We start from the raw sequence: 23711 nt of genomic DNA, 5'->3' as shown, positions 1-23711 counted from the left end.
GAGTTTTGCGAGAAGTCTAAGACTCAGCCTCTGTAGATAGCCTTGAGATAGCCTTCTGGTAGACCCTTGTCTCAGTGAATTCTTAGAAATCTTCCTTTATCTTGGCTCAAAAGCGACGCGCGACGCGTCCGTCTTCTCCCCCCTCACGACGCCGATTCCTTCTCCCTTTTCCCTTCGTGCCGTTCTGAGAAAAAATAACAGACTGCTCAAGTAGCCTTCTTCGGCCCCTACTAAGCTCTGGGAAAGGAATCAATCAAAGAAAAAGAGTTTGCTTTGAAGCTCTCGAAGCTCGTTCTCCGGTTCTCCTCCCACGTTCGAATTTGAAGCGCTTCTTCTTCCCTCCAACGACCAGCATCGAGGAGAGCAGTTTTCACGAATAGCAGAGTAGCACATCATGAAGTACAGTCAGGTGAGTCTCGAGTTCCAGGAAGGGAGTTTGGAAGCAAGGGGAGAAGCAGACGGACAGAGACGGACGGAAAGACGGATGGGAGGAAGGAAGGTTGAGCTCGCAAAGGAAGGAGCCTAGCGAGGGAGTGAAGGATGGGATTGGACGCACCTCGAGGGGAGAAGTTTTTAACGGGGAAGTCTTTGACTTCCCTTGAGCGTCGTCGAGCGTAAGAGATTGAACATCTCAGTATATAGCAGGTGGAAAGAGACTCGAAACAAACAAACCCTCCTCCACCTTTCCAACTTTCTAGCGCTGACCTTCCCTCTCTTTTTGCTCTTCTTCTCTGTTCTACAGGAGTACGCCAAGATCATCGAGGATTCTGGATTCCCCGTTGAGTGGAGAGAATCTGCCATCGAGTACAAGCACTTGAAGAAACTCATCAAGAAGGTCTCGAACGAGCTCTCGTCCCTTGGTCTAAATCCGGTCGTCCTCAATCGACTTCTCCATCCTCCCACCAACCCTTCAGATCCTTCCTCGTCGACCAGCCCGGATGGACCACCACCCCTCTCTTCTTCCCTCTCATCCCTTCACATCCACCCCTCGGAATCCCCAGCCGAGAGCTCGTCCAACTCTCCTTCCGGAACCGACCTCGAGCTCGAGTTCGAGTTCTCGTCCGACTCGTCAGACGCAGGAGGCGCCAACGAGGACGACTATACCATAGAGCAGGTTTCAGAAGAAGACGCTGGTGGGAAGGGGAAGAAGGTCGCTGCTCCTGGAGGGACTTGGATGGACGAGAACGGAAAGAGGTTTCGTGTGAGGGTGCGAGGAGACTCGCTGCCGCCTGAGGATGGAGAGGGGACGGAGGAGGAGAAGCAGAAGCAGGCTGAGGAGGGAAGGAAGAGGAGGCATGAACACGAGAGGGTTGCTGTTAGGGGAGGGTTCAAAGCAGAGTACGATCTTGTTGGTGAGTCGAAACGATATCTTAGGGAGGGAGGGAGAGAGGGAAGCAGCGACCTGTTGAGCTCGAGCGAAGCTCACCACTTCTCCTTCCTTTCGTGTGCTTCCTCCTTCTAGGAACCGCTACCAACCCTATCCCTCGGCTACGACTCCTTCCTCTTCTCGACCAACAAGGCATCCATCATCCTCAACCTCGTCGAGCTTCGGCTACCTCCATCCCTCGCTCCTCCTCTCGCTCCTCGTCCTACTCCCCACCCCTCTCTCGATCAAGCAGCCCTTCCTCGTCCATCCTCCGAGCAGGCTCTCCACCATCTTCCTTACCACTATCACCACCACCTCTCATCCCTCTTTTAACTTCGGCTTCTCCCTCCTCCCCGCCACCTCTCCTCTCTCCGCCCTCAACCGACACCACCAACGATGCTACCTCTGACGCTTCCTCCGACGGTGTATCAGCTCAGGAAGAAGAAGAAGAACCTACCACCTCTCCTCTCATGGCCAGTACTCCTCGCTACTTTTTCTCGTCCGTCAAGTCCCCGATGTGGGCTCTTCAAGCGGGAGCGGAGGAAGGTCTCGAGGGACTCACCAAATCGCCTCCCGGTCTTCGCATCCCTTCAGCTACCCTTTCGGAGGAACCGGAATCGATCGAAGACGAAGACGAAGACGAAGAGGAGGACGTTGTGGTTCCTCCTGGATTCACGAGTGTGATCGGAACGTCGAAATCCATGGGAATCCCAATCGTCGCCATCCAACCTGCGACGCCGGAGGGTTTGCTCAAGTCGGGAGGAGCTGGGAGGGAGATTGGAGACGGAGAGGCTCTGATGCTGGACGGGATGGGACCGGCTGGGGAGGAAATGATGGAAGGCATCTCCATGGGCAGCTCGTGAGTCGAGTCTCCCTTTTTTCCGACGCGTCGAATCGAACGAGACCGCTGACTCTCGACGGCGTTCTTGCCTTTTTTCTACCAGTCCACCTCAACATGAACTCTACATCGATCTCGCCTCGGATCTGGAGGTACTTTGCTCTCCCGTCCATTCTTTTCTCTTCTCGAAGCTGACTCCTCTTCTCTCCCTTGCGTTCTCTCTTTCGCTTCCTGAGTTCTTCAACGTCCTCACCCACGCTCTCACAACTCTCGACACCCTCCAACGAACTCAGCAAGACCTCTTCCGAAGAACAGTCACCCACCTCTGTGCCACCATCTCCTCCGCCGCCATCCCTCCTCCTCCTCGAACGACGAAACAGAAGCTCGGGTCCAAGTTCAAACCTTCAGCGTCAAGTGGAGATGGGCATTCGGATCTGTACGCTTGGAGGGAAGTGTTCACGCTGTGGATCGAGGCTGAGATCTTCGAGAGTGGGGCGGAGAGGGATCGAGGAGAGAGAGGGATCGAGGAGGCGGAGAGGAGGCTGAAGGCTTTTGCTGGAGAGGTTACGAGAAGAGGATTGGGAGATAGGAGAACGCTGAAGGTTCGTCTACGTCTTCTATATCTGGTGGTGAAGGCGAGAAAGGGGCTCCCGGACGGGAAGTTGAGTCGACGGAGGCCAGGCTGACTCTCGACGCGTTGTTCTTCCTTCATCTTCGCTCCTTCACAGTCTCGCGAATCACGAGCTGCCCTCAACACCTTCCTCCAACTCAACCTCACTCTCCTCGATCTTAAGAAGTTCCAAACCGCCAACATCCAGGCTGCTCGGAAGATTCTCAAGAAGCATGATAAACGTTCGTCCTGCGACGCACCTCCCTCCTTCTTCGTCTCTTTCCGACTGAACCCCCCGTCCTCCTTCGTTCCTCTAGGTACCGCCCTCACCGCCTCCTCAGGCTTCCCTCAATTCGTCATTTCCTCCCTCTCATCTCCCTCAGGGCAAGACCCGAATAACATCAAGACTTGGACCCTCTTCGACGCTTCCCTCCCTCACGTCCTCCTCGCCTGTCTCACCGAAACTCTCCTGCCCATCATCCCGAGTCTGGACGACTACAGTTGTGCGATTTGTACCAGCATCGCATTCAAGCCAATTCGGTTGGATTGTGGGCATCTGTTCTGCGTTCGGTAAGTCAGGAGCTCTCTTCGTTTCGACGCGTTCGTTTTTCGTTCCTTTGTTGACTCGAATTCCGTCTTTTTCGTTCGTTCTCAGGTGTCTTGCCAAGATGCAACGTCGAGGAAAGACCGAGTGTCCTCTCTGCCGAGCTCCTGTGCTTGCGAGTGCAGATGGAAGGAATCTCGACATGGCCGCGATGAGGTTCGTCTTTCCTTCCTTCTTTCTGTCTTCCCCGCCCCCTCTTTCCTGACGCTGATCTCGTTCCTTTCCTTCTCTGCAGGTTTATGAAAGACTACTTCCCTCGAGAGGTCAAAATCAAGCAGAAGGAGAACGAGAAGGAGGTTGCGAAGGAGGATGCCGTGAGTCGACGACTCTTGTTTTCTTGAGCTTCTCTCGCCTTCTCTTCGTTTCTTCGCGAGAATCGAACTGACTGGGCTGTTCTTTTATTTTTCGACCTGCAGGAGGACATGGGGATGGCAGACGGGTCCTGTACTATCTGCTGAGAGAACTCGACGTCTCGATCTCGATCTTGTTCTTCGTTCGCCACCACGCTGTCTCTTATACTTTTTGGGTTTATCTTTATTTGCTGCTGCTATTTTTACCTTCATATCTATTTACCTAATTTCCCCGAGCTTCGGTCCTCGCCCCAAAAGCAAGAGAGAGGCGAGAGCAAGATGATCGAAAACGAGACGCGACGCGACTTGCTTTTCCTCACCACGTCCCCGCCCTTCTTGCTTCCTCCTCCGACATCTGTAAATCCAAAGAGCTTCGAAAGATTCTCTCCTTCCGCCATCTGCGAACCACGAGAAAGATTTCTTCACGTTCAGCCTGATGTCATCGCCCACTCCTTCGCCCCACCGATCTCGTCCCTCCTCTCCTCCCTCGTTCTTCTTCCCTCCTAACCCTCACACACCCAGAACTCTCAGAACATGCAAGCCATCCTACGAACCAACCCTTCCGCTCTCTTCGCTCTCAGGCTTCCTCGAACCAGCGTCTCGATTCGAGCAATTCACTCCCCAAAGGAGCATGGCGGGTTGAAGGTGAGCACTCCTTCGACCTCTCTCGCTTTCCTTCTTCTTGTTTCCGTTCTAAGAACGCCCTCCGATCTGACTCTTCGATGGGTGGGATTTTGGTTTTCAGCGTGACGGTACCCCCGACAAAAGAGTCAAGGAGGACCACTCGTCCTCTTCTGAGTCAGGATCGTCCTCCGGTGGCGAGAAATACTCCCCAAAGGAGCACGATGGTCTCAAGGTACGTTCTCGTCCTTATCATCTTCTCTTCGTCTGTTAAAGAAGGAGGAAAGGACGAGAATCAGCTTTCATTCGAGGCTCGGTTCGTGAAGTGTGAGTCGCGCGAAGGGCTGACCTCGTTGTTTCCCCCTTTTCTTCGAATCCGAACAGAAAGACGGAACTCCCGACAAACGAGTTTCTTCTGACCATGGTCTAGGAGCAGACAGGGAGAGAGCTTCCGAGTTGGGCAAGAAGGGAGGGAGGGCTAGCGGAGGGGAGGAGAATTGAGCTTGACTTGCCTCAACTCGGTTCGGAACGAGAAGAAGGAGGATTGATTGAACTGATACGTTGTAGCACTATACAAATGTAAAACATAGACTCCTTCGCCGTTCTTGACGAGAACGGAGAGATCAACCGACGTCGCCACGAAACGAGACGCGTCGCCTCCTCCGTCGCCTGTTCCTTCACCCCCCGTCACTTTGAGCCTCGCAAGGAAAGAATTGACGGGAAAAAAACTAAGGGAGCTAAGATATCCGACCTGTAAAACTTCTAACGACTCCTACAACTCCAAAAGGACCACCTCGACGACGACCTCCAACGCTCCCAACTCCTCGATCTTCCCTCGAAGAACAGACGCGTCCTTCTCCGAATGAGCTCCGAAGATGATCTTCTCGATAAAGGCTGATGGGGGTCGAAGGAGACGTTCTCAACGTCGAGCTCGCTTCTCCTTCCTTCTCCCTTTCCTCGACCTTCGCCTGACTCTCCCCAGCTCGAAACATAGAAACGATGGCGTCTGGAAATTTACCTTCGACTTGCTCACAGCCCAAGATCGCAGGAGATATGCTCTCTGGCTTCTGCTCCTTCTTGCAAGTTGCAGCGTCGTCGGCGTCTCCCTCCTCTTCGTCCTTCCCTGGACTTTCATTCCCCGCGGCACTCGGAGCCGCAAATGATCTTCTTCATGATTCTTCTAGCACGCAGATTGTGGCCGGTTTGAATCCGAGCCCTCCAAGAGCTCTCGCACAGGCGCGCAGGAGAGAGAGAGCTTACTCTCTCTGTTGCTCTCTCTCTCGCCCTCAGCTCTGGCAGAAGACCCGAAGTCCTCTCAAGATCTCTCCGGATTCCCTCTATAGACGCCACCCCACCTAGTTCATCGATTGAACCAGAGTGTCGTTCCAGGTGTCGCCTCCTTCCTTCCCCTCCGGTCTCTCGGACATGCACTTCTCTGGGCTGATTCTTCTCTTCTTTCCTTCTGTGCCGTCGTCAGCCCTGATATCTGACGATCCGAGGTGCATCGAGAGCGGAATCTTCGGCCAGGACCCATGCAATGCTTCGTGCAGCCCTCAAAAGCGGGACGCGTCGACCTTTCTCGGTTCACACTCAACCACCACAACCTCTCTTTCGCTCAACTACTCGATATGTCTCCTTCGCCAACTCACTCGCTCTTCGTCGCTCACGTAGGTGAGTAGATCTTTGACTTCTCGAGACTCTCAGTCTCGAAGCTGACCCCCGTTCCTTCTTCCATGATTTCTCAGCCGTCGGACACGCTCGACCTCTTCTCGCCCTCGCCCTCAACCTCCTCTCCCTCCATCCTCACCTTCACATCACCTTTCTCGCCTCCAAACAGCTCGCTTCCAAGCTCGTTAGCGAGAAGGACCGATTCAAGCTGGGAGAGGACGTTCTCGAGAGGCTTCACCTCGTCTTCTTCGGAGAGGTCCAGATCGCTGGTGCAGGTTTGATTCGAGTTCTTGATCTCTGGGACTTTGTGTGAGTCTCGTTTTGCTCTTTATAAATCTGAAGATGGAATAAAAGCTGACACTGAGCTGTTCTGTACTTTAGCGTCGAGACATTGCAGAATTTCTCGAGTTCGTACGAGAAGCTGCTCAAGGTGAGTCGCTGTCCTTCTCTCTTATCTTTCCTCGCCTCTGGACTGATCGTCATCCTTTCTTAATCTACAGGGAGAACCTCTCTTCGACGCCTACACCAACTCTCTCGTTCCCACCTTCCCTGTCGCCATCGAACGGATCGTCTCGGACATGCTCCTCGTCGCAGGCCTGCTCCCAGCCAAATCCAGCATCGAGGCTTCTCTCGGACTTCCCAAGGAAAGCCAGATCAAGACAATCAGCTTCGCTCCGATCTCGACTTCCTTCATAGCGGCGTAAGTCTTCATTTTTCGTTTCCCTTCGAACAACTGAAACTGATCGTCGACGCGTCTCTCTTCGCAGCTTCTTCTTCAACCCTCCCGAATCCGTCTTCCCAGCGGTTTACCAAGCTGGTCGAGATATGATTCGTGATCCTAAGAACACCTTGAATGACTCTGAGATCTACGAGAAGGTGAGTAGACTCTTTCATTTTCGAACTTCGTCACGTCGAGAAGAGAAGAGTTGGCTGACTCGTTCCCTTTCTGCCCTTCCGTTCTAGCTTGGAGAGCACAACACTTCACTCGTTCATATCGTCGGAGGAGGAGACGTCTGTGAGTTGGCCATGCTTTCACGATTCGTCGAAGCCCGTGTCTGACCTTCTCGTCTGATCGCAGACTTCTACGAGCTTCAACCCTCGGTCGCTCGCTGGCGAAGTGAGCCCTCCCTCTCTCCCTCTCTTTGAACGAATGAAAGTACTGACCTGCCTTCTTCTCGTACTAGGTCCTAGCGACTGGCTCGAGGTCAGTCAACGCCCACTTCAAGTCGAAATCGATCAGATCGCTGACCTCTGCTCGTTCTTCTTTCTACCTCCTCTTTCCAGATCATGAACGCCATGTTCGATGTCCACCAGGACAACTCTCTCGAGGGAATGATCGCCGTCTGGGAGGGAGACATCACTCCAGGCGTCCTTCCGCTCTCGAAAGGGACCTTCAAGAACTTCTGGGAGGTCGGACCTCAGCTCCCCGAATCGGAATGGACTTCGAAGGCTGGTCAGGGAGGAGACGAGTTCGCCGTCGAGGAGCACAAGGGAGAGTTGATGGAGTTCCTGGATAGAGCTGTTTCTGAGGCTGGGGAAAAGAGCGTTCTTTTGATCAGGCGAGTTTCTTTCGGTTCATTCGAGGGCGAGGGGCGAGGAGGAGAAGCTGATCTCGATTTCTCCTCGACGCGTCTTCCCTTCGACCAGCTTCGGATCTCTCTTCGCCATTCCTCTCCTCGAACAAGTCGCCGTTCTTCTTCAAACCCTCATCGATCTCAAGATTCGATTCGTCATCACCAAAGGAGTTCTCGAGGATAGCATCGTCGAGGTCATGAAGGAGAAGGTCGCTCGAAGCGACGGACGAGGTCATCTTGCGACCTGGATCCCTCAGAACGGTGAGCCGTTCAACAAACTCAGCATCTCGTCGAACAGCTCAACTGACTAGGCTTTTTTCTTCGTTTTCCCAGCTGTCCTCGCTCACAAAGTTCGTCCTTTTTCCTCTTTCATCATCGAACTCATCTCGAATTGACGCGTCTCTCTCCTTTCTTCTCCCCCCCAGGCCGTCTCCTTCTTCCTCACCCACTGCGGCAGCAACTCCGTCCACGAAGCCATCCTTCACGAAGTCCCCATGATCGCTTGGCCAGGAACCGTCGACCAAGTCACCATCGCTCTCGAATTGAGTCTCGTCCACAAGGTCGCTTTCGAGCTGCTTCAAGTCCGAACTGGTTCGTCCATTTCGCCTCCCTCTTTCTCCCCCGCCGCTCCTCACCTTCTCGTTCCCGAACTGACCCTCTTGCATTCTGTCTTCCGTGCAGAGTTCAACATCGGTCGACCCACCGCTCGAGGACCCAACGTCGTTGGAACTCCCGAAGCCATTCGAGAGGAGTTGATCGACGTGGTCTCAAGGATGAACGGTGCCGAGGGAGAGGAGATGAGAGTTGGGATCAAGAAGATGAGGGAGACGCTTGTGGATAGCAGGAAGGAAGGGAGGAGCAGGAAGGCGATGCTTGCTCTTGGGAGGGCGTGAGCGAGTTGATGGACGCGTCGGTTGCCGTTGAGTTTTGAGTTCCTCTACTTAGATGTTTAGTTTGCTTTGAGTTTCGATTATGGACGCTTGACTTCGTTTAGGACTTGCGGAACTTTTTGGTGAAAGGAAAGGAATGGAAACTCAGTGCGAAGTTGAGAAGAAGAGGAGGACAACGAAGGACTTGCGCCGACAGCAAGTCACGAAACGAGCGAACGCGTTCGAATAAGTAAAGAGATACAACAAGAATTGGGTGGATAGATAGGAAAGACGGTATAGCGTGACGATCCTATAGGCGTGAAGAGTGAGGCAAAACCGAAGTGTGTAGACGATGAAGAAGAAGAAGAAAAAAACAAAGACGCGTCCAACCAAACCCGATCTAGAGCCCTCCCTCGTCCTCCCCTCCCTCCGCCGAGTTCCCCAGTCGGACCCAGAGACCTCCTTTCGAGAACAGGGTGATCCTAAAACAACGAAGCGAAAGAAGAGGATCGAATCAGCGCGTGAATGGAAAACCACGAAACGAAACACGAACGACTCACTCAGCGACGGGCCAGATCTTTTTTCGTTCGTTCCAAACCAAAAAGCAAGTCAAAGTCAGCATTCGCCTTCGCAGACGCAGAAGAGAAGCGGCGTTGTTGACTGACCTTATCAGGCCAAGCCTCCTTGCTCAACCCAGCAGGAGGGATACTGCTCTTGGGCTGCACGTCCGTTGCGAGGTCGATGGTGTCGTAGGTTTGAAGGAGTCGGATGAGGAGGAAGGAAGCGGTGTTGTAGGCGAGTTGTTGGCCGATGCACTGTCGAAGGGACGGAGGGGGAAGGTTAGGAAACGAGAGGAAGGAAGAGGAGAGAGGGGAGGGGAGGGGAGGGGAGGGAGAGGAACGGACGATTCGAGGCCCAGCGTTGAACGGTTGAAAGATGAAGGGGTTGGCGGTCATGACTTTGACTCTCTGTTCGGTCAAAAAGAAAAGGCGAAAGGTCAGTCTCTGAACGAGCGAAAGAGAAAAAGAACGAGAACCAACCTCATCAAGCCAGCGATCCGGATCGAACGTCTTCGCGTCCGCTCCCCAAAGCGACGTTTTCCTTTGAGTGTTGAACTGCCATACCAAATCGTTCAAGTCAGTCACCCACAGAGACGACGACGAGGAAGAGAAAAGGAAGAACGAAGAACTCACAGCAACGTAGCTAACAGGCGTCTTCGGCGGCACATACATCGGCACGCCCGAATCCCCACAAGGCAGGACGCTCCCTTGGATGCTCTCTCTCACATTCCCTGGGACGGGAGGGTACATCCTCAGGACCTCGTTCAGGACGGCTCGGACTGAGGGTCAAAAAGGAACGAAAGTCAGTCGAGCGAAGAGAGGAAGAGAGGAGGGAGGGACGAACGGTATTTCATCGAACGAATATCAGCGAAGGAAGGGATACTGTCTGAGCCGATGACGGTGAAGATCTCCTCTCGAATTCGGCTCAGGACGTCCGGGTTGGTGGCGAGGCAGTAGGTCCTGTGGAACGAACGAAGGAAAGAAAGGCGAGTCGGTTCAGGTCGAGGGAAAGGAGGGAGAGAGGACGCGACGAACGTGAAGGTCAACAGCGACGAAGTCGTGTCTCGAGCAGCTAGCAGGATGTTGAGCAGCTCGTCTTGGACTGTGAAAGAAAACCCGAACGAAGTCAGTCGAGGTCGAGAGGGAGGGAGGAAGGAGGGGAAGACGAGGACCCACCAAACTTGAGATCCTCCGACTTGAAGATCAACACGTCCAACAACGACTGGCCTCCTTCCTCCTCCTCGTCGCTCCCTCCTCCCATGCTCGTGTCCCCTCCCTCCTCCTCTTCCCCAGCCTTCTCCCTAGCTCTCCTCTTGTCCAAAGCCTTCTCCAAGATCGGTCGAGTGAAGGCCTGCCCATGAACGAAGACGCGTCGGTCAGCTCTCTCTCCCGTCCCTCTCCTTCCTCCCTCTCCTCGACAACTCACATTGATAACCTTCATCTGCGGCGCCGTCTTATCCCCAAACAGCTCAAACAGAGGCCAGATCGTCCCCAACTTGAGTCGGCCCGTCACCGTTCGCTGAACCTCGTTGAACGCTGTGACGAACGGGAGGGAGCTCCCTCGATCTGTGTGCTTCGTTGCTGAAGGGTTCTGTTTTGAAGAAGGGTTGGAAGAGGGAGGAGGTTCGATAGCCATCTTGAGGGAGTCGACTTGAGCTCCAAAGAGGAAATCGACCGAGGTGTCGAGGGTGAAACGACCGAACATGTCCTGTTGAGAAAGGAAGGGAGAAGGAAGGTGAGCTCGAGCTCAACGAGGAGGGAAGGAAAGAGAAGAGCGAACCTGGATATCGAAGGGCTCCTTCTTGATCGTTTTGGTTTCGATAGCGGAGAGGAAGGCTTTGGTGTGTCTGTTGAAACAGTCGTAGTCTGAGATCTTTTCTTTGGCGAAGAAGGGACGGGAGATGGCTCGGTGAAGCTTCCAGCTGAGAGGGACGCGCGAGGAAGGGAAGGAGAGGTTCAGCTCGAGCTCGAAAAGACTTGTCTCGTTTTCGGGACCAGCGACGAGGAAAGAGGTATAGAGCAGAGAGAGAGAGAGAGAGAGAGTAGAGACTCACGTTTCTCCATCCGAGTTGAAGATTCCATTCCCGAGGAAGGAGTCGAACGCGATCTGGAAGGTGGGTCCCTTCTGGAACGAGTGGAAGTTGGTAGCTAGGATCGTCTTGACGTTTTCCTGCAGAACGGAGAGTAAGATAGATAGAGAAAGTCAGCTCTCAGCTCCTCCAACCTCAACTTCCAAACCAACGCAAAAGCTCATCCCTGGAAGCTCACCGGGTCCGTGGTGAAATAGAAGTCCTTCCATAGGATGTAGAGATTATACGTCGACCCGTACTTCTCGCTCAAGTTCGTATCCCTCGTCCCCAGATACGTCGGACCTTTAACGCCCTTGAACAGTCCCAACGCAAGATCCAGATTCCCAGGCAACCATCCTCTCACGACCGGCACTTTAGCAGCGTTCAACCTCTTCCTCTCCTTCCCGTCGACCAACTCCTGGTACGCCAGGTTGCCGTAGAGGTTGACCCAGATGGATGCGATACAGAGAGCGAAGAGCTGCGGATAGGAGAAGAAGAGGAGGTAGGATTTGGAAGGGTGGAAGTAGTGGAGGGAGAGGAGGAGGACCGAAGGCGGGAGGAGGAAGTAGAGCAGGAAGGAAGGGAGGAAGAACAGCAGAGGGTGCATCGAGGAGAGAGGACGGCGAGGGACTACGATCAGGGAGGAAGGCGGGATAGAGTTGGGGATTAGGGACATGATCGAAGGAAGGGAGAGGAGAAGATGGAGGGGAAGCAACTTACGAGGAGAAGGGAGGGAGGGAAGGAGTTGGTTGGGAGCTCAGAACGAAACGAAGGTGAGCGAAGAGTCAGGATTCGTTGGACTCGAAAGGGTCCGCTCGGATCGAAAGGTTGTTGTTGTTTACTTTTTTGGAAGATGCAGATCTCGCAAGAGGCGAATCAAGGTGTAGGAAATATCGAAAAAAGAGCAACAGCGGCGAAAGGAGAGTCGAGCGAGGAGATGGGACGCGTCGAGCACCGGAGGGCTGAACACCGACGCGACTTGAGCTTGATTCTGGTTCGGATAAGCCTTAACGCTTTAGATAGGTTCTGTAGATGAAATGAGAATCATAGAGGAACGCAGGTCGCTGAATGCGCGGCGCAATCTACAAATCAGCGACGCGTCGAAACGAAACGATCAAACCAAACTACTCTGAGTTCAAGTTCGAGAGCGCCTAGCCTACATGCACTCGTCAAAAGCGAAGGTACCCTTTCTCTTCCCATCCTACCAAACACCACTCCCTCACATCCCCCAACGCCAGCGACTCCTTCGCTCGAAGCAAACCGCACCGCTCGTTTCATTTCGTTTCGTCGCGTCTCCTCTCCCTCCTCTCCTTTCCTCCCATCTTCTTTGTCCCACCTTGCCTTCCGAAACCATCATCTTCCAACGTTCTCCCGAACCAAGAAAGTACGTGGAAAAAAGCGGCGTCGTCCATCAATCGTGGGGTGGTGGGTGTATCGTCAAAATCGTAAAGGAGAAAGAAGAGAGAAGAAAGGGAGGGAAAGGCTAGACGGGAAGAGAGAGAGAGAGAGTGGTACAAAGCGAAGGCGATAGGAATGAACTCGAAGGGTGGGTGGGTGAAAAGGCGATGTAGGGAGGAGAGAGGAAGAGAGAGGAAAGTGGTGCGAGAGCGATCCGACTCGAGACGCGGTGGGTGAAGACAGAAGAGAAAAGCTAAGTAGGTCTCACACACCCCAGCGCCGAGATATTCAGCATCTGCGTTCCTCCTCTGAGCTCAGCGACGGTCTTGTTCTTGTTTCGGATCCTGTCGTAGATGATTCCCGTCGGGCCTTTGAACGAGGTGGGTTTCATTCCGCTGAGGGCGAGGAAGACTTTGCCTAGGGTTCGAATGGTGTCTGATCAATGAAAGAGGAGAAGAGAAGGGATAGGTTAGGGATGGGGCTTTGTGAGAAAAGGATGGAAGGAAGAGAGGGAAGAAGGAGACGAGACGAACCTGATCCTTTCACTCCAAGCTCAACAGACGGGTTCCCTCTCCCACTGTACGAGACCGTCAACCTCAAAGCCCCAACCTCCTCCTCTTGCTCCTCCTCCTCCACATCCACATCAATCGCCTCCCCTTCATCCCCATCCTCCAGCACCAACTCCCCCTCCAGCTCCTCCTCCTCTGTCGCCGACCCGTCTTCGACCTCCTCCTCGTCCTCGTCGTCCAAAAAGTCCCTCTTCTTCTTCTTCTTCCCAGCAGAGGCAGAGACCGACTCTGATCTCCTCTTCTTCTCCGACAAACGAGTCCGTTTCTGAGGTGGTGGTGGAGAAAGGAGGATCTCGAGGGAGGAGTTGGCGCCGACGAGTCGTTTGGAGGCGCGTGTGTTGGGTGGAGCAGGGGAGGCTGCTACGAGATTGGCTTGACGGAGGGGTGGTTTGGCTTTGAGAGCGAGGTTGAGGTTGGAGATTTGAACGCGGAGCATCTGGGAGAAGATAGACAGAGGGAAAGGATCAGAGATAGAAGGGAGGGACGAAGGAGGGAGGAAGCGAGAGTCGAGCTCACCTTCTCTTGTTGACCAGCCTTCACCTTCTCTCTCTCTCTAGATTCAGTCTCCTGTCGAAATCTCTCGCTCATAGTGATGAGTTGAGCTTGAACGTCGTCCCTCTCTTGTTTGTAGCGTTGTTTCGTACTGGAAAACAGGGAAAGGAAAAGAAGAGGAAGGGAAGATGAGGTGAGCTTCCACACACGCCGAGCTCGCAACGAAGAACGTCCCCCCCCAAGAACGAGACCGACTCACTGCTCAGCTCTCTGCAGCTCCTCTTCAGCAGCCTGCCTCTCTCTGCTCAACAGGATGACCTCTCTCTCGACGGCCTCCTTCTCGATCCTCTCGTTCTCGAGCTGGATAGCCGTCCTCGCCAACGTCTGCTTGACCTGAACGAGTTCCAGAGCTGATTCGAGTTCAGGGGAAGGAGTACCCTGCTCGGGTGCTGACAGATATATTCGTCGAATGGATGGATCGTTGGCGTAGGTGGAAGCAGAGCTGGAAGAAGAGAGAGAGGGAGAAGAAGGAGAAGGGAGGGAGGTGAGCTCGTCTCCTTTCGGACGCAACAACGGCAAAGACGAGGCAAAAACGCGTCGAAAGATAGTAGATACTGACCAGATGGGACATCTTGGGTACACCGCTAGATGTTGAGCGAGGCAATCGGCGTGGAGGAGATGGCCTGAGTGGAAGAAGAAGGGAGAGGAGGGAGGACGAGGAGCGTCATGTCAGTCCCTTCCGTTTCTTGTTGTTCTGAGGGACTTCTAGCATGAAAATCTGGACTGAGACTCACCACATCGTAGAGAAGAGAGAGCTGCGTCATCTCCCTGAAGAGAATCGAGGCATATCGAGCATTCGAGCATCCTGTAGGTCCAGTTGGTTGGGAGGGGGAAGGAGGAGGAGGGAGGTCGATTCGATTGGGGACGAGGCCCGTCGTCAAGCCTCTCCTGGCATAAGAGTTCATCATTTTTTCGCAGATCTCTTTGAACCACTCAAACAAGCAGGGTCCAAAGAAAGTTTCTGATAGCTCACTTCTGTGTTTTTTTAGTCAGGGAAGTCTTCATGGGCCGCTCGACTTGAAGCCCGGTTCTCTCCCGTCTCTGCTTAGTCAGGAGAAAGCTCCCCTCGTCCTCTTTTCGCTCCTAACCACGACAACCTCAAGAAAACCTTCCTCAACTTTACTTCTTCTTCCTCCTCCTTATCGACGCATGAATCAACTCGAACCTCCTATCCGATCTCCGTCTCAGACCGCAGAGAGCGAAGTGGACGAGCTCGACGACCAGGCCGGCAACTCTCCGAAGAGACTCAAGACCTCGCCTACTACAGCTGCTGGGAAGAGAGGAAGACCTAGAAAGGAAGATGATATGGGTGAGCACCTGTCTCCTTTCGGATCTTTGTATATCAGAGTCCACTCCTTGTTTCTCTGCTGACCCAGTCCTGCCCCTTCCTCTCTCGCTCTCCTCCAGCGGCTCCCAAATCGTCCTCCTCTGCTCCCACCCTCCGCGAGGGCCAGGTTCGTCCTTCCGCTCTTCTCTTCTTCTCAGATCTGAGAGTCATTTCTCTTCTGAACAATATGCCGACTTTGTTTTCTTCCCTCGTTTCTTTATTCGAGCAGAAACGGAAGGAACAGAACAGGTGAGCTTCAGCTCCGGCCTTTTCCTCGCACTCAGCCTTTCCCCTTCCTTCCAGTCCTGACCGATCTTAATCTCTCTCCTTGCTACTGCAGAGCCGCTCAACGAGCCTTCCGAGAACGGAAGGAGAAGCATGTTAAAGAGGTGAGTTCTTTTTCTTTCTACGAGATTGAAGGGGATCGCCCAGATCTCCTCCTCCTCCTCTTGCTTGTCTCCTCTCTATCCTCTCGCTGACTAAGGCTCCTTCTCCTCGTCATTTTAATATCCCTCTTTTCTTTTCTGCAAGCTCGAATCTCACAACGCTGCTCTCACAGCTACCGTCGGGGGTCTTTCGTCGGAGAACTTGAGCCTGAAGGATTTGCTGGCGAGACTGCAGAAGGAGAATGTGCAGGTTCGTCTTGACGTCTCCTCTGCTCTCATCGTTTCGCTCTCTTTCTTTCTCGTCCTCCTCCCTATCCACTCAACACCACCCTTCTCTCTCACCCTCCATCTCGTTCTCTATCTCACTTCTTCTCATCGCCCCGCTCTTCCCTCGCAAAAGCTGACTCTCTTCCCTCTTTTCCTCCCTCTGTCACACGCGTCGTCTTCCCGAACCTAGCTCAAACGAACCGCCCTCACCTGCACCTGCTCCTCCTCTCGTCCCCTAACCAATACCTCTTCCATGATGTCTTCCGTCCGAAGCTCAAACTTCCACAAGATTGGAGCGCCAGACGGATTCCTTGCTTAGATCGCTTCGTCCCCTCCCTATTAGCTCTCCTGCCTCTCCCCGTCTCATTTGTTTCGTTTCTGACGATGAACCCACATCTCTTGCTTAACCATTGTTTTCCTCGTTAAACCATTTCGTACACGTATCTAGAACAACTCACCTCCTTTTCTTTCTCCCTCTCGAGCTAATCCACCCACCCTCGTCGCGTCTTGTCCCTCTTCGTCCCCTTTTCTTCTCCCCTCCCTTCGTACACGTTTCTCCTCTTCTTTTTTTTTGTAGCTCTCACCTTACGAGCGTCTTCTTTGTAGTCCCTTCTTTGTTTTCGCTCTCGTTCTTCCGCACTCACTTCGCACACGACATTCACGACGCCTTTCTCTTTCTCGTCTTCTATTTTCCGATGCACACATGTTTGATGTCCAAAGACGTGGTGAGCAATGAAGATATGGTCGGACTGGAGTCTTCTGAACATCTGAGAGAGCGTCGATGCTGAGGGAGAAGGGGGAGGAAAAGGAAGGGAGAGATGGGGAGGGCTGAAAGGCAGTGAGCTTCGACGATCTCCTCGCTCTGCCCTGCGTTTCGCAAAGAGAATCTTTCGACCCTGCTCGTAGTTTGAGATGGGAATATCCTTCGACGTGAAAACCTTCTTCATGAGAAGATTTCCGCCAAGCTTTATCCTCCCTAGCGACGGACTCAACGGGCACACCCGCTTACTTTCGACCTTCTCGAGTCACTCCTTTCCTCCAACGACCAGCAACCCTTTCTCTCCAGCTATGGCTTTCACAGATCTCCTCGCCCACTACCTCTTCCCCATCCTCTTAGTCCCCGTCGTCTGGTACCTCTCCACGTTCATCTCTTCCTCGGCTCCGTCTCCCAAGAACCGACGAGGGATGAAGAAGGAGGGGGAGGCAGAGTTCGTCCTGCAGAAGATCCGCGTCCATCCTATCAAGGTGATGACCCTTGACCTTCTTCTGGACCGTAAGAGCTTTGAAGCTGACTCTGATTTTGTATTTCGCAGAGCTGTCGAGGTGTAGAGCTCCAGGAATCAGCCTATACATCCTCTGGACTCGAGGTGAGCTTGACCTTCTTCGCTTCCGTTCCCTTCCCTTCTCTCCTCCCGCTTCCTCGCTGAGATACCCCTCTTTTTTGCGTTTCTAGTACGATCGAAAATGGATGTTGGTCGACCCTACCACTCACAAAGCTCTCACAGCTCGAGAAATTCCTCAGGTGAGCCGGACGTCTCGCACAGGTCGAGAGAAGGAAGAGGAAGGTGTTGAGCTCAACTTCTCTCCCTTCTCTCCTCCTCTACCAGCTCGTGATGATCTCCTCCATCATCGACGTCAAGAACAAGGTTCTTAAGATCACCATTCCCGGTTCAGAAGTCATCGATATCCCTCTCGACCCTGAGGAGAAGGAAACCAAGACTTGGAAGCTGTTCGTTTCGATTTCCTCCTCTGCTCCCCGTCGCCGTCTCCCTTCGTTGACCTTCGTGCGTTTGCTCGATTCAGCATCTCCGACGTCCAACTGTTCTCTTCTACCGTGGACGGGTACATCCTTCCTTTCGACCAGCTTCAAAAGATCCTGTCGGCTCACTGTTCAAGAGAGGTGGTGATGATCATGAAGGGGCCTCAGCCGCGTGCTCTCGGTTCGTGCTCCTCTCCTCTTCTTCTCGTCCACCTCCTTCGCACTCTCTCTGTACATCTGACACCATACTCTCCTGCTTTCTTTCTCAGAGATGCAACCTGATCAGACCGTCTACCCGATCCCTCAAGCCCTTCCTCCGTCCGCGTTCGTCGCCGATCCATCTCCCTCCCTCCTCCCTCTCCCTTTCTCCTGCCCATCCTCCAATATCTCCCTTCACTCTCGCCCTTTCTAACCAACTTATTATTTTTCCTTCTTTACTACAGTCAAACCGCCTTCGCAGACGGCTACCCTTTCCTCCTCGTCTCCACCTTCTCCATCGCAGAAGTCGAATCCAACGTCGTCTCCTCCTTCTCCGGTTCACCTGAATGGGCCGTCAAACCTCCTCTCGAGGGCGAGATCGGAGAGAAGTGGGCTGCTGGAAAGGGGGATATCCTCAGGAGGACGAGAGGAAACTTGATCGTGGGTGGGAAAGGTGGGAAGGCTTGGGACGAGGATGAGTGGGGAGTTGTGAAGATTGGAGAGGAGGAGTTGGTGATCGTTAGTATGTGTGGGAGATGCCAGGTTAGTGAAATTCAACAAGGCTATCTACTTACGACTCTCGAGGAGAAGAAGATCGACCGTTTCGAGTTCGTGCGTGGTCTTTCGTCGGTCTGACGCGTCCTCTCCTTTGTTTCGGTTTGTCTTCAGCTCCCGAACGTAGACCCTTCAACAGGTCTCACTCACCCTTCCATCCCTTACAAGGTTCTCTCCAAGTACCGAAGAATCGATCCTGTTGATGTACGTTCCCGTCTCTCCTCCTTCTCTTCTTCTTCTTTCGACCCTCTTCAACTCTCTCGTCCTCAAAACTCACCTCCCCCTCGTTGCTCGCTCCGTCTCCTTCCTTCAGAAATTTTCCCCCTGCTTCGGAGTCAACGCTGCTCCCATGTCGTCCAGGGGGATCTTGAGGGTGGGCGATAAGGTCCGGGTCGTGAAGAAGAACGAGTGGATTCGGAGTGAGAAGAGGTGAGGGTCGAGGAAGGGAAGATCGAGGGGTGGAGAGACTGAGGAGCAGGACGAGGATTTGATGTAATGGTACGCTTTTCGATCTGTTGAGTTGGTTTCGAGAGAGGGAACGATGGAGGGAAAGAACGGGAAGGGGAGAGAGGGACGGCGAGGCGTCGGTTTCTTTTTCCTCTGCAAGGTCAGTTCACACTTTTCGGCTAAGATGTTTGATGGCAAGCGATGCTCAGATAGTGATGAATATGTTTCCTTTTCCCCCGTCTCGCAGTCTTCGTCCTCAGGCGATCCTGTCCTTCCCGGACGCGTCGCTTCGACACCTCCTCCCCGACCTCGACGCTCAGATCTCCCTCAGCTCTTCAGTGATCGACTCTTCGACATCACGGCTAACTACTCAGCAAGCATGTCCTCTCTAGCACCTTACGGCTCTTGGGTTCATCCTTAAGGAACACATTCTGATCTCAACCGATCCTCCCGTCTCTCGAAAAAACTACAACCATCCTCCCACATCCCACCCTCAGTCGAACACCAACGGATACCAGCACTTTCTCGTTCCTACTCCCTAGCTCCAGAGGTTCACGCTCTCGGACGTCCCGCTGGAGGAGTCGAGGCCGCAAAGGAGAGAGAGGGAGAGAGCACCTGCTGGACCTCAGAATTTCTCGGAGATGGGGTTTGAAGGATCGAAGGCTGGTGGGAAGACGGATTGTAGGATTATGTGAGGGTTGGGTTGGGTTGGGGGAAGGGCAGGACGAGGAGGAGAGGGGAGGGAAGGGACGCGTCGTCTTGTTGTACTTTTCGTAGATTGGTTTTGATTCCTCTTTTTTCGTTTCTGCTCGTTTCTGTAGATCCTCTGTTTTTTTTTTTATGTACCTATCACCCATGCTTTTCACCTCGCTCCTAAGTAGGGAGCCTTCGTTGCTTTGCGCTTTCAAAGTCGAGAAACGAACGAGTCGTTCGTTCGTTCAAAGCGAGGAGAGGGGAAGAGATACATCGCGGAGTTTGGATACCGTAACGGGTAGAAAAAGAAGATCAATGGATGTGTGTGTACGTGTGAGAAGGGAAAAGAAAGAAGAAGAAGCAAACGGGAGCAAAGCAAAAGCAAGAGAAGGGAAATTGAACTCGATACGACGCGACACTCGAGGAACGAAACTGAAACGTCTAGTGTGAGATGGAAGGCAAACGAACGGAAGCAAGAGATGACTACACCCCCCAGCCGTTATCCTCGTCGTTCCCTGCCTTCATAGCGTAGTTGAGCTTTGCTGGAGGTTTGGGGATGAGTCGTTGGAGTTGTTCGAACTGAGGAACGAAGGAGAACGCGGGTAAGGTCAGTTGGGCGAAGGGAACGCAGAGAGAGGAGTGGAAAGAAAGGAGACGCACGAGATCCTCAGCTCCTTTGACTGTTCCGAGCTGAGAAGAGGAAAGAGCGAGGAAAGGTCAGCGGCGTGAGGAAGAGTGGAGGCGTGGGAGGGAGACTCACCCGAAGAGCGACCTGAAGCGTAGCACCGTTCTCGAACGCGATCAATCGAACGAACTTGTCCTGCCGTTCGCAGGACATACCCTGGAAGAGAGCCACATTGAGAATGAGTCGGAAGACTCCGTCTGCTCGCATGACTGGAGGGAAAAGAGACGAAGAGTTCAGAAAGGGACGCGACGAGAAAGGACGAAGAGCAAAGAGAGAGAGGCCACTGACTCAGACGAGGAACCTTGGTAGCGGTGTTGATGTTGAGCTTGCAGAGACCGGTTCCTCGTTCCTTCCAGGCACCGTTCTTGTCCTCCATGACGTGAAGCTTCGCTCGAACTTGATGGCGTGTCTCCTCTCCCTCCTCACCAGTGACCACTGAGAAAGCGAACGGAAACGAAACGAGGGTCAGTTCGACAGTTCCTCGCCAGAGCGAAGTGGGACAGGGAGCGAGGAAGAAAGACTTACTGTCCTCCGAAGCGATCTTAGCAGCACCTGAATCCCCTCCCTCGGTCTCCACGCTCGGCTCCTTCGTCAACGAGGATCCCTCTCCCTCCGCGGCCTTCTCCTCCTCTTTAGCTCCTCCCGATCCTCCCGAAAGGATGTCCCCGAACGACGATGCGGTCGCTGGTTTCGGCTTGAAGGGACTGGCGGTAGCGAAGGAGGAGAAGACGTTCGAGCCGGCGAACGGGGAGGTCGAGGTGGTGTGCTTCGTTCCTGTCGAAAAGGGAGACGCTCCTGTGGTGTTGGAGAAGGACGAGAAGGTTGGGACGTTGGGTTTGGTAGAGGTTGAAGAGGAGCTGGTGGTGGAAGGGATAGTAGCTGAGGAGGGAAGGGTTGGGGAGGTGGTGGTGGACGGAGGAGCTGAACCGAAGGGAGATGAGGTACCGGAGGAAGGGAGGGTTCGAGAGACGAAGGGCGAGGTAGAGGCAGCGAAGGATGAAAAGCCAGTCGAGATAGGTTTGGGAGGAGCTGGAGGGAGTTTGGAAGTCGAGGCGACGGGCTGGCGAGAGACGTGACGAGACGAGACGAGAGAGGAAGGGAAGGTGAAGCGTCAGTCGAGCTCACCTCGCCAGATCCCTCCTTCACTCAGAGTAGAGAGGGAAAGGTGGGAACATACCTCGTCCTCCTTCGCCTTCTTGGTCTCCATCGAGTAAGATTCCGACCTTCCGAGCAGGGAACTATCGCTTCCAACGACGTGCTTCCTCTTCAACCCCTTCTCTCCACCTCCAACGACGGCCGCTCCAGCAGCACCGAGAATCCCATCCGCGTCCATCATGTCCGATGACTCCACGCCTTCAGCTGTAGGGAGGATTGGTGGCTGTTCTCCGACGGGTGTAGCGATGGGAGTAGCGACTGAGGAGATGCTGATGTCCTCGTTCGAGTCGACGGTTGCAGTGGTGGAGATGGTGGTCTTGGAGTCGTCCATCGACGCTGCTTTGGAGATGCTCGTGATGTCGTCTGGGTCGGTCGAAGGTACGAGTCCGCTCTCCATAGGTGTAGGTGTGCTGGCTCGCATCTCCTCGCCATCTTCGTCGTCTGCTGGAGGATCTACGGAGGTGGAGTTGGACGAGGTCGAAGGTGGAAGGGCGACGTCCTCGTCTTCCTTCTCTCCCGTCGATGAAGAGGATCCTACGCTCTCTACACCTCCCATCTTGGAACCAGCAGCCTCCTCTCCAACCTCGAGACCCTCTACACCCTGCCGGAGCTCCATCTCCCTCGAACCCTCGACGTTGGTGAGCTTATCATCGATGTCGGGCGAGGGTCCTCCTCGAGAGTCGCCAACGATTCGGTTCTTCTTCTTGGGCAGCGGAGGAGGAGCGGAAGAGCTAGAGGAAGATTTGTCGGCGGAGGTAGAAGCTTGGAGGTCCTGTAGAAAAACGAGATACGGGTGAGAGGGTGTGTCAGCATGGAGGAGTGGAAAGGGTCGAACGATGGAGAGGACGGTGAGGTGAAAGGGGAAAGGTTGAGCGATGGGGGTGTCTAGAAAGGTTTGCTCCAACGCCGTTACAAATTCTCCAAGAGTCCATCCTCTACCAGAGCTCATCCATGGAGCCCATGAGGTAGCGAGGAAGGCGTCTCCGCCTAAGAATACCTCTCGAAACGAGGGAGGGAGAGGTTCGGAGGACGGAGGGGAAGGAGAAGAATCGAAGGAAGGAGGTGGACGTTGCAACTGACCTGAGAAGAGCCAGTAGGCTCGAGACTGCCTTCTCTTCCACGCTTACGGACTTGTCGAGAGTCTTCTGTAGATGCCAGAGGCGAAAGAGAGCGATGGATCAGCATCGAAGTGGGCAGAGCGACGAGTGGGGAGGAAGGCGAGGGGAGGAGGGAAGGAAGGAGAAGGAGCCACGACTGACCAGCTTTGACTTGGTTCACCGTTTGATTGGGAGCCTTGGGAGAGACCGGAGGTGAAGGAGTGGACTTTTCACTCATAGGAAGAAGATAAGATGTGGGTTCTAGGGGGGAAGAGAGGGATGGGCGAGGTCCAGGAGGAGTCGGGGAGATGGTTGGAGGGAAGGCAGCGTCGAGGACGACTCGTGAGCCGACTGAAGAGATCGATTTCGACCTCTTTATTTTTATCCCCGACTCCTCATCTTCGTCTACTCAACCTCCCAAAGAGTCTTCGATCAATAGAGGAGGAATTCCCGGTCTCTTCTGAATCTAGAAAATCCAAAGCGAAGTCGAACTCTCTCCTCGACGACGCGTCGCCGTTTTCTCCTCCGTGTCCCTCTCGCCCTTCGGAGCTCGCTCTCTCGCTGTCGAAGCTAGGTTCCAACCACTAGCGTCCATAGATGGTCTAAGTCCTCTAGACGAAGCCGCCGAAATCTCCTTCTGACCGTCTGTTCACTTCCACGCAGGGCCTTGGGTCGCGTCTTCAAGATCTCCCTCGCCCCCCTCTCTAGCCCGATTCTTCACTGCGTCCCTTTTAACACAACTCAAAGTAAAACGAAAGAATCTGGTCCAGTTCGTCGAAATTCGTTGAAGGAAAAGAGGCATATCGTCCAGAATCCAGAAAAGGCGAAGAAGGTGAGCGCTCCGTCTTTTCTTTTGCCAAAGCGAACGGGATTGGAAGTCAGAGATTCAAATAGAACGACGGCCGAAGGGTTGACTGAAGTGCTACTGAGGTGTCCTGATAAGTTGAGCGTTCTCAACTGGAATCGTTGCCAGCAGCGACCAACGGAGTCGACGCGGCGACGCGGACGTGCACGAGCTCACCACTTCTTCCTCTTCTCAAGCCCGCTTTTTTGTTCAGGAGACAAGATCGACCTTCCACATATCGTCTTAAAAGGGCAGAGCTCCTGACCGCGAGAAAAAACTTCGGCATAAAGCTAAAGTGAAAGGGTTTTTGGGTCTTTGGGAGGGGAAAGGCCTCAATCTTCTCTTGACCTCGAACACTCACCATCCACCCTTCCACCTCGACCTTCCTTCTCTTCTCTTCTCCTCGTCTTTCCAAAGATCACTCAAGAACCATGCCCTTCCCCTCCCAACGAGATCCTCCTCGCCATCTTCGCTCTTCCCCAACGAGATCCTCCTCGCCATCTTCGCCCTTTGCTCTCCTCGAACCCTCGCCTTCCTCAGCCGTTCCTCCTTCCTCTTCCTCCAACTCGCAAATCCCCTCCTCTATCGAGACCCCCTCGAAGTAGTCATCAGATTCACACCTCAGCTCCAAGCTCTCTTCGCTCTTGTAC

General features: G+C 53.7%; 10 protein-coding genes across 10 annotated transcripts; 6 read left to right on the top strand and 4 right to left on the bottom strand.

Moving 5' to 3' along the window:
- The first annotated feature begins 347 nt into the window (after positions 1-347).
- BDY24DRAFT_392581 (uncharacterized protein) lies at positions 348-4006 on the top strand. Its single transcript, XM_076640936.1, has 10 exons — positions 348-409; positions 743-1352; positions 1463-2225; positions 2311-2356; positions 2441-2806; positions 2933-3056; positions 3132-3384; positions 3470-3574; positions 3654-3732; positions 3835-4006. Exons 1-10 carry the CDS (start codon positions 395-397, stop codon positions 3874-3876), a joined length of 2403 nt encoding a protein of 800 aa, XP_076495501.1. The 5' UTR covers positions 348-394; the 3' UTR covers positions 3877-4006.
- A 275-nt stretch (positions 4007-4281) lies between these two features.
- BDY24DRAFT_392580 (uncharacterized protein) lies at positions 4282-4957 on the top strand. The gene is made up of 3 exons (XM_076640935.1): positions 4282-4413; positions 4514-4624; positions 4774-4957. Exons 1-3 carry the CDS (start codon positions 4303-4305, stop codon positions 4888-4890), a joined length of 339 nt encoding a protein of 112 aa, XP_076495500.1. The 5' UTR covers positions 4282-4302; the 3' UTR covers positions 4891-4957.
- A 2745-nt stretch (positions 4958-7702) lies between these two features.
- BDY24DRAFT_424087 (uncharacterized protein) lies at positions 7703-8599 on the top strand (the record flags this gene model as incomplete). The annotated part of the gene is made up of 3 exons (XM_076644024.1): positions 7703-7892; positions 7965-7981; positions 8057-8599. Coding segments are annotated over 3 exons (675 nt in total), but the record flags the coding sequence as incomplete, so codon positions are not given.
- A 125-nt stretch (positions 8600-8724) lies between these two features.
- On the bottom strand, positions 8725-11862 carry BDY24DRAFT_392578 (cytochrome P450). The gene is made up of 13 exons (XM_076640934.1): positions 11329-11862; positions 11115-11230; positions 10841-10982; positions 10487-10768; positions 10237-10411; positions 10096-10162; positions 9905-10020; positions 9694-9839; positions 9541-9615; positions 9406-9468; positions 9166-9315; positions 9061-9077; positions 8725-8982 (listed from the first exon to the last, which is right to left on the bottom strand). Exons 1-13 carry the CDS (start codon positions 11803-11805, stop codon positions 8901-8903), a joined length of 1908 nt encoding a protein of 635 aa, XP_076495498.1. The 5' UTR covers positions 11806-11862; the 3' UTR covers positions 8725-8900.
- Positions 11863-12517: 655 nt separating this feature from the next.
- On the bottom strand, positions 12518-13870 carry BDY24DRAFT_392572 (uncharacterized protein). Its single transcript, XM_076640933.1, has 3 exons — positions 13613-13870; positions 13061-13532; positions 12518-12962 (listed from the first exon to the last, which is right to left on the bottom strand). The coding sequence occupies exons 1-3, from the start codon at positions 13682-13684 to the stop codon at positions 12781-12783; spliced, it is 726 nt and encodes a 241-aa protein (XP_076495497.1). The 5' UTR covers positions 13685-13870; the 3' UTR covers positions 12518-12780.
- On the bottom strand, positions 13752-14710 carry BDY24DRAFT_103210 (uncharacterized protein). Its single transcript, XM_076635799.1, has 3 exons — positions 14383-14710; positions 14208-14271; positions 13752-14090 (listed from the first exon to the last, which is right to left on the bottom strand). Exons 1-3 carry the CDS (start codon positions 14450-14452, stop codon positions 13844-13846), a joined length of 381 nt encoding a protein of 126 aa, XP_076495496.1. The 5' UTR covers positions 14453-14710; the 3' UTR covers positions 13752-13843.
- An 87-nt stretch (positions 14711-14797) lies between these two features.
- BDY24DRAFT_416127 (bZIP transcription factor) lies at positions 14798-15947 on the top strand (the record flags this gene model as incomplete). Its single annotated transcript, XM_076643548.1, has 6 exons — positions 14798-14957; positions 15056-15102; positions 15205-15224; positions 15316-15364; positions 15507-15611; positions 15819-15947. The coding sequence occupies 6 exons, from the start codon at positions 14798-14800 to the stop codon at positions 15945-15947; spliced, it is 510 nt and encodes a 169-aa protein (XP_076495495.1).
- An 866-nt stretch (positions 15948-16813) lies between these two features.
- On the top strand, positions 16814-17669 carry BDY24DRAFT_341721 (uncharacterized protein; the record flags this gene model as incomplete). Its single annotated transcript, XM_076637454.1, has 5 exons — positions 16814-16873; positions 16942-16995; positions 17082-17150; positions 17284-17357; positions 17432-17669. The coding sequence occupies 5 exons, from the start codon at positions 16814-16816 to the stop codon at positions 17667-17669; spliced, it is 495 nt and encodes a 164-aa protein (XP_076495494.1).
- Positions 17439-18718, top strand: BDY24DRAFT_103152 (uncharacterized protein). The gene is made up of 5 exons (XM_076635798.1): positions 17439-17517; positions 17657-17711; positions 17831-18128; positions 18255-18344; positions 18454-18718. The coding sequence occupies exons 2-5, from the start codon at positions 17659-17661 to the stop codon at positions 18571-18573; spliced, it is 561 nt and encodes a 186-aa protein (XP_076495493.1). The 5' UTR covers positions 17439-17517; positions 17657-17658; the 3' UTR covers positions 18574-18718.
- Positions 18719-19535: 817 nt separating this feature from the next.
- Positions 19536-22533, bottom strand: BDY24DRAFT_392556 (uncharacterized protein). The gene is made up of 8 exons (XM_076640932.1): positions 22380-22533; positions 22201-22265; positions 21143-21892; positions 20491-21025; positions 20254-20400; positions 20041-20174; positions 19941-19970; positions 19536-19859 (listed from the first exon to the last, which is right to left on the bottom strand). Exons 1-8 carry the CDS (start codon positions 22453-22455, stop codon positions 19764-19766), a joined length of 1833 nt encoding a protein of 610 aa, XP_076495492.1. The 5' UTR covers positions 22456-22533; the 3' UTR covers positions 19536-19763.
- Positions 22534-23711: the final 1178 nt, after the last annotated feature.

The sequence above is a fragment of the Mrakia frigida genome (genome assembly GCF_051309035.1).
Source record: "Mrakia frigida strain ATCC 22029 unplaced genomic scaffold BDY24scaffold_20, whole genome shotgun sequence".
NCBI classification, from domain to species: Eukaryota; Fungi; Basidiomycota; class Tremellomycetes; order Cystofilobasidiales; family Mrakiaceae; genus Mrakia; species Mrakia frigida.
This window is presented reverse-complemented; position numbering and strand designations above follow the sequence as displayed.